The 12,292-nt window shown below is 36.4% G+C and overlaps 1 protein-coding gene across 8 annotated transcripts in view; it reads left to right on the top strand.

The window, feature by feature from the left end:
• LOC123767760 (terribly reduced optic lobes) overlaps nt 1-12,292 on the top strand; it is a 354,074-nt gene that overhangs the window by 90,521 nt on the left and 251,261 nt on the right. For 7 of the 8 annotated variants that reach the window (XM_069310630.1, XM_069310627.1, XM_069310626.1 and 4 more), the window contains 4 exons: nt 66-205; nt 5,565-5,684; nt 9,978-10,094; nt 12,141-12,257. In XM_069310630.1, coding sequence (XP_069166731.1) covers nt 66-205; nt 5,565-5,684; nt 9,978-10,094; nt 12,141-12,257 — 494 coding nt within the window. The remainder of the gene's footprint in view (nt 1-65; nt 206-5,564; nt 5,685-9,977; nt 10,095-12,140; nt 12,258-12,292) is intronic. The other variant, XM_069310633.1, reaches the window with a different exon arrangement.

Genomic DNA, 12,292 nt, shown 5'->3' with positions numbered 1-12,292 from the left:
AACTGATAAGAGTAAATTTATCTTTAAAAGCAAAATACTGTACTTTCATGTACATGTCATTATAGATTTGGCACTTCCTGCTACCTGGACACTGATGGTCGAGTAACCTGCAATTGCCGACAAGGTTATCAAGGTCGTCGTTGTGAATTGTGTGCAAGTGGTTATGAGGGCAATCCTAACATTCCAGGGGAAAGTTGCAGGCCAGGTAAGTTTCTTTTAGTAGTTTGATATATTTCTATTTAAATACATATTTACTACATACATATTCATGCATACTGTATGTATACATTCACATACACATATGCACACACTAACACTGTTGTGTATTGTACAATGATACAATACGATGTACTATATTTTATGTACAATAGTGCTGCAAAGTACAAACTTTGGTCAAGTTTAAATTATATACATTACTATAACAGAATGTCTTGTGATACTGTCTTTAGGCTATAGCCAAATTTCTACCTTTTATAATGAATTTGAAAACCTAAATTTAAAATGTTTGTCGTAGAAAAATGTGTGGAGTAAGAGTGTAATTAGTTTTTCGTTATTATGTTTTGGGGTATATTAACAGTATTGGATGTAAAGTTTGATTATCTTGCATTACTTTCATGTTCAAAACATCTCGGAAATATCATTGATGACTGACTTAAGATGTTATCCAGGATATTACAGTATATGTTATTTAAGACTCTATTGTGTGTGAGAATTTAAGACATTAATTAGTTTTAAATTATCTCTGAGGAAGTTATAAAGTTGTGCATATCATCAGGTTGATAAGTAATGCAAGGTAACTCTTTGCTTACAGCATCAGTAAGTTAGTATTAGGCCACTTAATCCTGGTATTCTTTGGAAACCAAGTATACCCCCCACGAAAGAGGAGAGAGGTGGACTTTCTCTGTACAGTATTGCGTTCCTCTATGGTATTCACAGTGTAGTATTGATCAGTGCCCATTCAGACATACTGTACTAAATATTTATGTGCATTTGTAATTGGGTAAATGTGTATTGCTTCATGTAATTGCACAATTCTAATGATAAGAAAATATTTTACAAAACCATATAGAAATATATAATCATTGCAATTATCTGATTTAATTCTAAGTGCTGTATGTCAAAAATGTAATAATAAAATGTATGTATTTTTGTGTGAGAGCAAATATAGGGATGTGGGTTATCAACCGTTTGATCCTGTGTATGTAATTTTTAATAGATTGATTTATAATTATCTGCTGGTTCAGAATGTGGTGCTGAATATGCACAAAAAAGAAAATCTATGACATGAGTTTATATGATGGTTCACTTCTTTCTTCACTCTACATGGAAAGCTGTCTTGGAAAAACACTTTCTCTTTTGCAAATTATTTGGACATTATTTCTTGAATAAGTATTTACATAAATGAAGTATCTTAAAAGCAAATTATATTAATCATAAATGAGTCGGAAGGAAAATGAAAAGCTCCTTTTTCATTAAAATGCTTATCATTAATACTCCCAAAATCAAGACCAATGAAGCTCCTACTGGACAGGATCAATCAGTAAGGTCACGTAACACTGCACCATCAGCACAACAGGGCTTTTTTTACCCACATCCCTTTTAGTTTGTACTGGTACTAGAGAGGCACTAGAGGAAAGCTCAGTCCAGTCTAATGCAACTCGGTAGTACAGTAGGTTGAGGGTCCCGGTAGTACAATCGGGTTCCTTCTTGACGCGCAATCGAGAATTCTGGGTTCGAATCCCGGGTGGGACAGAAATGGTTGAGCACATTTCCTTTCACCTAATGCAGCTGTTCACCTAGCAGTAAGTAAGTACTCAGGAGTTATTTAGCTTGTCTGGGGTTGCATCCTGGGCATAGTCAGTAATTTGGCCTTGGGGGGGGAGTCCTCGATAAAAGCCAAACGCATATGTATACACTCTGACTTCCTGTCCCCTGACACAAAATTAATTATTATAACTACAGAAAATTTTATAATAAAATCACTAAGCTTTTTCAAGCCCTATTTGGTATCACAAAGCACACCAAGCAGTGCTCCTTTGCTACCTGTCTCCTACTTATTAGTGCCAGATGGCAGCACCCATGCCAGCATCTGGTTCCATGACTTGGCCCAGAATATAATGACTTCCATTAAGACCAAACTTGTCCATTTTGGAGCATCTGAGTGTCTTGCTCAATAAAGATTTTCATAATTACTCTGAAAAATAAAGCAAAAGTAACAAAGCAATGAAAGGAAACTGGCCTGAGCTGCAAACTGGAAAATCTCCAGAGTTGCAAGGTCAAGAATGGTTGGAGACGTCAATGAGCTACAACAAGACATCAACAACTCCATCAGGTGAGGAGCATCAAATGTGCAAGAGAGTTGACCAAGTGTGATATTAGCAGTGCAGACGAGGGATCGTGGGAAGACAGACAGTTGTAGATGGTCAGATAGACCTACAAAAATCCTGAGCACAGATGTCAGGAAAAGGTCTTCATTAAGAGGAATACCTGGAGATTGGCAACCTTCTGAAGGTCTTGTGCCTGAGGATACACATGCACTTAGCTCAGTTGTATCACTCTGTTACACAGCTCAAAGAGAGAACAGAGCATCACATTATGAGAATTAAGAACGAAAGACAAACCTTAAGTTCACAGAGAATTCTGGAGAAATCTAAGTAAAGCAGCAATAGAACATAGGGGTATAATGTATTAAATGATGAGCAACCCAAACTTTAAACAATATGTAAGTTCTAATAAAGAAAAATGTTTAGTTTTGCAAAATATTAAGATGAATGGAGACAAGCAAATCTATGACCAAAAGTATCTTAAATCAATATGCTAGATTACAGTTGTATGATACATACTGTACCATATAGTAGTACACTGGTATAATTGTATTCACTATAGGAATGTTAGGGTTAATGACATGTTGTATACAGTACTGTATAGTAGCATACTATATATGATACATCGCTCAAGATATTTATTTATTGCAGAAATAAAACATTTTGTAATTATGGGTTATTTACAGCACTTCAGAATGTATTGGGGTTTGTGCTCATTGTGTGTTACAAGAGATAACACGGGTGTTATGTATTTTGAACCTGGTAGCGGGTGTTGCATCTTTTGTTAATTTATTTGTAATAGTACGTGCAGCTCCTTTGCTGGTCTGATACTGTGTGTATGTTTTTGTTTTTTATTGCTTGTAGTTGTTATGTTGTCAACTTGTGACTGTCTTTTGTGTCTGGTATCATATTATCTTTTAAACTTTCATGTTTTACAACACAAAATGAAGATTTATTAATTTAGGTGCATATTACACACAGAGATCACACTAATGTGATGCATCAAATGAACAAATCAACAAGGGCCGTGATGAGGATTCGAACCTGCGTCCGGGTTCTTATTAATAACTTATTAATAGTTGTTAAATCATCACAAATAATTAATGGAAAACACTTTTCATTATTTTTTGGTGGACAGGATATTTTGTGTGGTCTTTCATCACAAATTTATAAATGTTTAGGGATGATCCAATCAGAAAAAACTACTGTGTTATTGGTAATATGTTTATTCCACTGCAAAAAAAAAATGTTTCACTAAAGCACATGTAATAAATCCAGGTAAGTGTAATGGTTTCCCATTGTCAGGGACAGGGAACCTGATAAGCTTATCTAGGTTCCACTAGCCAATGACTCACCTTGCCCAAAATGTAACCCATAACAGCTGCCTCACTCGTAAATACCTATTTACTGCAGGGCGAACAAAGGAATCAAGTTTAAACAAAAATTCAACATACCCAAATTTCTCTTTCTGCTCGTGAATCAAACCTGGAACAATTCTACTGCCAGCTGACTGCACTGACCATTACAATATGTTCCCCTTTAGATTGTGAATGTTTGTCATACCCAGCCTTTTCAGCTAAATCTAGCATATGAAAAATAGTTGACCTGACTATCAAAAAGTTAATGTCAAGAGTTTGTCTGTCATTGTGATTGTCAACAGAAACTTTCGTAATCATAAACTTCCTTTTCATTTCATATTTATTTATATTGATCTTTAGGATTTAAACTTTAGGAGATATAATAGGAACATTTTATAAATCAAATCAAATCAAATCAAATCAAATGTTTATTTAGTTAAGGTACATACATACAAGAGATTTTACAAAGAGTGATGGAATTATAGATGGGGCTAGTACATACAATGCCTAAAGCCACTATAACGCAAAGCGTTTCGGGCATGAAAAACTTAAATGACTAAAGCTTAATACTAATTGAGCATAAAGAGTAAAATGAAAACATGGAATGAAAACATAGCTGAAAAAGCAGCACAAATACAATTCTGTCGACAAACAGCGCTCTTTAAAAAAAACAGACATTGGTTGACAATAGAGGGGTAAGGTAGGTTACAGGAAATTTATTAGGTATAGCTTCGTTTTTATCTTAAACTAGTTGAGAGAGGTACAGTCTTTAACATGGTTGGGAAGGTCATTCCACAATCTGGGTCCCTTGATTTGTAGAGCATTTCTAGTTTGATTAAGTCGTACTCTAGGAATATCAAAACTGTATTTATTTCTGGTGTGGTGCTCATGGGTTCTGTTACAACCTTCAATGAAGCTTTTGAGGTCAGGATTGGCATTACAGTTTAGCATTTTATTTATGTATAATACACATGAGAGAATGTGCAGTGACTTAATGTCTAACATATTCAGAGATTTGAGTAGGGGTACCGAGTGATGTCTGGGGCCAGAGTTGGATATTGTCCTAATAGCAGCTTTGTGTTGAGTAATTAGAGGACATAAATGATTTTGGGTAGTAGAGCCCCAAGCACAAATACCATAGTTGAGATATGGATAGATAAGGGAGTAATAGAGAGTCACCAGGGCAGGGCGGGGTACATAATATCTGATCTTAGAAAGAATGCCAACAGTTTTTGAAACTTTTTTTTATATATTTAGAATGTGTCCCTGGAAATTCAGCTTGTGGTCAATGAGAATGCCAAGGAATTTGCCATCTAATTTGTTACAAATTTGGGTATTGTTTATTTTGAGATTTATTTGATTAGAAGATTTATTGCCAAACAGAATATAGAAAGTTTTGTCAATGTTAAGGGTGAGTGAGGAAATTAATGAAAAAATATTCAAAGAAGTAATTGAAAAATTATTACTTTGGTACCTGTCTCTCATATCACTCTTGAGCCATGATGTATGATTGTTAACGGTAAACAAAAAATTATAAAGAATTCGTCCTAAAGTAAGGCTGAATGTGGATTCAAAGATCTATTGATTTCTTTCCAAAAGAAATTAATCCACCTATACTTTGTATTGTGACTTCAATATCATTGCAAATGTCTGTCGTTATACTGAAATACATATAAATAAATAAAAAATTCTTAAATGGTTTTGATTGATGAGCGTGGTATGGAATTGGAGAAAAATTTCCATTGTATGCTTTACATTAGGCCTATTTTATATTTTTTAATATACATTGTATTTTGTAATCCACAACATACTCAAAGCGAGTGATCAGCTAAATTTAATTTTCATTAATGCTGTAATGTTATTTTTATTTTATAAAATGTAGTGCCTCCTTCATGTGAGTGGTATGAGTTCATTTGTGTTGATATGTCACGCTGCGTCCACAAGGATAAACGATGTGATCTCGTCCAAGACTGCCCTGATGGTTCTGATGAGGATTTTTGTGGTTAGTCCCATATGTATGGAAATTTTAACTTGGTTGATTCATTTACAGGTACAAAAATCAATTGGAAAATTTTCTGAAAGGAACTTGCATTGTATTCTCAAACATTTCAATTATTCTTACACTTTCTATATACTTTTGATTTTGAATACAGTAATGCTTTTTCTATTATGCATTTTGGTGTTGGTGAACCAGCTAAATAGTAGAGGAATCATATGGATAATTTTTTAACCCATTTTGCATGAAAAACATAATGCATGTACTATTCTAATGTTTCTGAGCTTTTTCCACTTGGTCTCTACCTTAGGCAAGTGTCCAGCTCTCTGATACACATTGTCAAATTCTACCCTAATCAGTGTGACCATCACATCTCCGACACATCTTACCAAGCTATCCTCGCAAGCCAATGCATGGAGTATTCTTAATATAATCCAGAATCACAATCTGAAAGCTCATTCAACTATTCTCAAAACACTTTGTCCAAGTAACACTGCTTCAAACAGATTGCCAAGTAATGTTCTACTAACTACTAGATGGATACTGGGTAGCTATCCCAGCATGATACCAGATGTCATTACCTATACTGGCAGCAAAGGAACCTGGAAAATGTCACCTCAATTTTAGTCGGAAACACTCCGTCGAATTCGTCAACCGCTGAGAATCAATGACTAAATTAAATCTAGTTCTTAGTTCTTCAAATGACTCGAGTCTTTTGTGCACCGTGCTTGTGCTATGCCATGAACTCTTACTTGGGCATGTTTATGCCTTCTCTTGTGTATCTTATGAGGATATACCAGTAGGCTAGCATTGAATAGTTATCTACTGTGTGTTACCTTGGTGGTGCCTTTAGCTGAAGTTTTCCTATTGAGTGGATCCTGACTTTTTGCAGTTCCAAGCACAAATTCTAAACATGAGCTTGTTTGTCAATATCATTTTCCTTACATGCATGTGTGTTCTTTCATTCCACCAGGTCTTACTTCATGTTATTTTTCTGTCATTGACAAGGTTAGATTTTGTAATACCGAGACCACTTGTCTTGCAATCAGATATCCACTTCAAGGCTTTGTTCTGTGGCAGCTTTCATGGATTCTATTCATGAATAGAATTAGGTTTCCTAACTTAGGGCTTCATTTTCTTTGAAACCTACTGTTTTGGGGTATTAACTTCAGCAGTATTTTTCTTATTTGTAATTTGTTCACCTGGGATGCTTGCTTGGTCATGTCCTAGAATTGAGCCCCATCCTGTTTGGATGTAACATCGCTGTGAATACTTGTTCCATTTGCATTTCTGATACTTGAAATATCTTGTTCTCCATAGCCATTTACTCTGGTATTTCATGCAATTGAACACTGTTTTTTTGAGGTGTTTGCTTGAGTGAGCCACCCATGGATTGAGCCTCTTCCTATTTTGGTCAATTGCATCACTGTGGATAACTTTCCATAGGCAATAGCTTAATATTTTTTTTTTTGCCTTGGAATTGTGCTTCAACCAATTTTAATCAGTTATGGCATGGTATTTTCGTTTTCTCTTGGTGCATTTGCTTTGGCATTGTGCCCTGGGTTTGAGCCTTCGACTGTTGGATTCAGTTTCAGCACTGAGAGTTCTCTAATAAGTATGTTCCTATACCTTTGTAATCTGCACTCCTGGGGGTGTATCACCATGGAATTGAGCCTCTACTTGTTTAGGTTGGTTTCACCCTGGGATTGACCCCTCTGCCTTTCTGATTCAGTTAGAGTACTAGGTATATTCATATTTTCTTACGGTCCCATTTTTATACCCATTATTATCCCCTTCTTACTCCCTTTTATTACACCTATCCCATCCATACCTTTTGCCTTGCTCTTGCCTTCCTCTAGGAATTTGCTCCTCCTCACTTCTCTCCAATGCTCTCTTGTCTTACTCAGTGCCCTTGCCTCCCTCGCTCCCATCACATTCGACTTGATAATGGTCCAGGACAGACCGAAACATTGTCGTCCAACCTGTCCTCTTAAAAAGAACGTTGCATTTGGCCGTTTGCCCGTATGCCCGAATATGGACGTAATTTGAAAATGAATAAAAAATTAAATAAATTTGGGATTTTTTTTTGCAACAACAGTAAGTTAAGGGTCCTCTGATAGATTAGGTGGGCAGGAAATTCTCATAAAGTTTCAAAACGTTATGAAAAACGTTAATGGAAAGTTTCCTTTTCTAAGCTTGCCGAGTAAGCCCAACGACTCAAACAGAAAACGGAACAGTACGTCACTTTTGTGAGTCGATTTCATTTCAAATTACGTCCAAATTTGGCCATAGCGCGCATACGAGCGAAAGGTGACGTTATTTTTAAAAGGACGGGTTGCGTCGTCTCCTCATCTTCTGTTGTGTGGTTTAGTCTTCAGGTATATTCACTTTGTTCTGGACCTGTTTTGTGCCCTTTGGTGTGTTAACTTTCATGGTCTCAGTAGTTTTGAGCCCTCACCTGTTTCAATACTGTTCCTGTGCCGAGTCTTGTTGCTCTAGAGATATTTGTGCCTAGGGTTCAATTTAGTACTCTGCCATCCTTGAAGCTCTTCAAGGTTAATAATTATCTCTTTGCTGCCGTTTTGGAGCTGCAGGTTTTCGTAACCCAAGAATATGGTTTTGAGTGTAAATGAAAGGTTACTTTCCAAGTGTCCTACTCAGTCGTTTCGTATATTCCCTTTTTGTCTTGACTTAATATGTGCCTATATGGGGTAGAGCTGGGATGGAAGTGATGTGATGTTCTCCAGGCTCTTCTTTTGTCAGTAAGAGTAGTGGCATATTGTGGAGGGTTGCAGTAGTTTCCTGGTAGTTACATAACATTTAGCAGAACACTGCTTGATGGTCTCTTCAAAGCCAAGTATTGGCTGAAGGAGGTTTTTTTGAGTCATTCTGGACTGGACTGTGAAATCTCTTGTTCCTCCTTACCTCTATTCATTGCCTAGTGTGAATTGCTAGATAAAGATTCAAACTGTAGTGGAGATTTGAAGGTCATACTAACGAGGCTGGATATTTGCTATGCTCAAGGAAGAGCAAGACACTTACCTAAGAAAGCAGTCGAGTGGCTTACTCTGATAGTTTTTTGTGTTGACTGAAAGCTTTATTTTTCTTAGAATTATTATTTCTGGAAGGGCCACTTCTTTAACTTAGCTATAGCACCTGGACTGCCAAGCATTATGCAATCATGCCAGGCCTCTTTGAGACCCACCCAATCGTACCTAGGGCCAGGACCAGAATACGGCTGTCTATACTAAGTAAAGGGAGTTTGGGGATCAAAGATGCGTCCAAAATTAAGAAAAACCTACCAGAATGTACAAGTTTAGTAGCCAGCTTTGGTTTGGGTCAACTGGCAATAATCTTAGCTACTGCTTGGTCTGGTATGTTAGAAAGGCATTTTCCCCCTCTACCCTTATGCCCCTGTAAGCCCGGCTGCAGCTTGGCCTCTGTGACTAGCTGGTGCTGGAGATGTCTCAGCTTTACCTTCAGGAACTTGGGCAGGCAGCTTGAACTTGTCTGCATAGTGTGCCTGCTGGGAGCATGGCTCTCTGAAAGTGTTTTACAGTTTTCTTTGGTGGCATCTTTTCACCACAGTACGATTCCATAGGGCTTGTCAGTCCCGGTTCTATGAAGCTACTGGGTGGCTCCTAATAAAACTTATAGTTCACATACAGTATAATAAAGGTGAAATTAATGTGCAAAAAAAATGCAAAGATAATAACTGAAATACAGTAAATAAATTATATTTTGGTAGCAGTCTTTCTTTTAAACGTATTTCGTTGAAAACGACAAAAGTTTTAGATTTATGATTCTGGCACAAATCTTCTCGATATTCCTTATGTTTTTCTTCACTGAAGCAGGAAGATTAAAAATTAACTCTCCAAAGTTCATTTCTACTTATTATATGGGTGTGACGCCTAGTGATGCATTTCGTAAGGTCTCTCCTCACATTCTCAGACAAATTCTTCTGTGTTAGCACCTGATTATATCCTCTAATGGTGAGGTGGTAGGTGGTATAGTTTGCATAAAATCAAGAGATATTTGTTCTTAAGTGATGATAAAACAGTTTTCTCATCTTAGAGCTTTAGTCAAAACCCTTCCTTTCCATTATGATTAAGTAGAGTAGTTACAGTTGGCCTTCTGCTTGTATGTTTAACAGTAGATAATAGTTGTAGTATACAGTACTGTATAAAGCTTGGTTTTATGCTTAGATTAGTAGAGATATAGTAATATTGACTAAAATGCTTTTTTAACAATTATTATTAATTATTAATTTTGTATATTGACTGTCCTTACCTTGAAAAGAGCCTGTTACCTGCATGACCACCTTCACTTGCTCTGATGGTTCTGTTCACCCATGGTCTCGCCGTTGTGATGGCATCAAAGATTGCACAGGTTATGAAGATGAAAGTGAATGTGATGGTAAGAATACTTATTAGTTTGTGTGATTTGTATTTGTATTTTTAAATCAAAGCAACAAGTGGATCTCAATTTTTAAATAGCCTTATTATCACTTTTTGTTCTACATCACTCTCCATCAATCATTGTCATCTATAATTATCATCATAGCTTCATCACTGTAGTTTTAGGATGTATGTTGTTCTAAGAACTAAAGGACTTCAGAATGATATACTAGGTTTGCTTCAAACTTCAATAATGAATGTGAGAGCAAAATTATATTAGCCTCATTTTTTTTAGGATATGTATATGACAGTGTGTACTGTCATCTGTATGGTAAGCAATTGGCAGATCTTCTTGTCATATTTCTTTCTTCTGTATGACAGTATATGGCTACTTTGCATCCGTTCTGTCACTTTTCCCTCTCCCCTCTCTGGGGTCATGTTTGTGCCTGTGGTTTTCTCTCTTCTCATCTAGTGCTTTATGAACTGTATAATATTGTTCATGCCATATAATATTGCCTCTTTTGTTCAGCTGTGGCAGGACCTCTTTTGTTGGCATTCAGTGTGAATGTTTCTAATTAAACGTGTCTTGATTTTTCTTTCACCTCAAGCTAGCTTGTTTTGCTCTAATGTCATCTTTGTCTCTGGATTGGTTTTTGGTGCGCTATTAATTTTAGCATTTTTCCTTCCATCCGTGATGTCTTTCTAAAGACATTATGTTGGCATTATGTTGGCTCTTGCTTTTTGCTGTTAGTTCACAGAGCTTCATGCTCTCCTCCGTACGTCGCTATTTTGTTTGGTTCTAGGGGGCTGCTTTCTGCAGCACCAGGTGTCACCTTCATTTCTTGTTAAGAATGAGACTCTTGGATTGTGAAGGGGTTCTTTGGTCACTGATTCTTTGCCCCGCTGGCTGGGGGGTTTATCATGTTCTGCATCAGATGATGACAGTTGACTATTGCCTTCATGTCATCTGTGAGGCTTACGTGGAATCCTTGTTTGTGAATCTAGTAATTACGCAAGTGTATTTATAGGATGAGAGCTTCTCTCATGTTGTCTTGTCTTTCCTATAATCTTTGTCACATGAGGCTTTGAAACTACTGATGGTTTTTTGCATCTAAACAAAGCTGTCTTAGAAATATAAGAAAATTCAATTTCGCAAACAGAGTAGTAGACGGTTAGAACAAGTTAGGTGAGAAAGTGGTTGAGGCCAAACCCATCAGTGGTCAATGCATTTTATGACAAAGAATGCTTGGAAGACAGAACATAACGAGTGTAGCTCTCATCCTGTAATTACACTTAGGAAATTAACAGTTAGGTAATTACTTAAATGGTTTCAATTGTCCACATCTCAGTTTGTAAATGAGAACTTTTGTTATATTTTCTGTGCGGAGCCCCATCGGCTCCCTAGAGTTGACGGACTTATATATGCTGTGTTAGTCCGATAGCTCCAGGGAGTCTCCGGGGCTCACCCAGAAAATTATATTCACTGGTTTGTTGGTGCAATTATTTCCTGAGCTTGAATCTTTGGCCTCTTGTTTTTGAAGTTGCACTTTCCAACAATTTCTACTTATCAACAGTGTTGATTCCTGTCACTATTTTGTATGTAAAGTACTTATGTATATATAATACACAAAGTATTAATTTATTCAAAGTATGTTATACAAAATAATGTCATGCCTTAATAGTGTGTGTGTCTGATATATATATAGTAGAATAGCAGACATATGGAGGTATTTTCTTTTGACATATAATTTAGTGTCAATTTATTCTTTAGTTTTGCTTTGAGTTTCATCTGTGCCATTATTCCTTTAAGACTTAATTTTGTATCCTCAAGTTATTTTGTAACTGCATGTGTAATTCATTTGCATATTGTAAATTTTTTATATTAATTCATGGCTTATATAACAAAATACTAATATTTTCACCTAAATTAGTGCATGTTCGATAACATTTTCTACTTGCAAATTTGCATCATAATGTGAATCTTATGTGCCATTATTACTACTACTAACTATAATATGGGGTAGGATGCATGGCTTAAGGGCTTTATGATGTGACTTGCCCACAGTGTGCTTCAATAGTGGGCATAAGTGTGGGGACCGCCGCTGTGTTAATTTTGCACGTATTTGTGATGACCATGCCGACTGCACTGATCATAGTGATGAACTTCCACACAACTGCTTGGGTGTGTAGAATTTTGCATTTACTTTTTTTTTTTAT

Source organism: Procambarus clarkii, chromosome 67 (genome assembly GCF_040958095.1).
Source record: "Procambarus clarkii isolate CNS0578487 chromosome 67, FALCON_Pclarkii_2.0, whole genome shotgun sequence".
NCBI lineage: Eukaryota > Metazoa > Arthropoda > Malacostraca > Decapoda > Cambaridae > Procambarus > Procambarus clarkii.
Note: the sequence above shows the minus strand (reverse complement) of the source record. Positions and strands in the feature narration are given on the sequence as shown.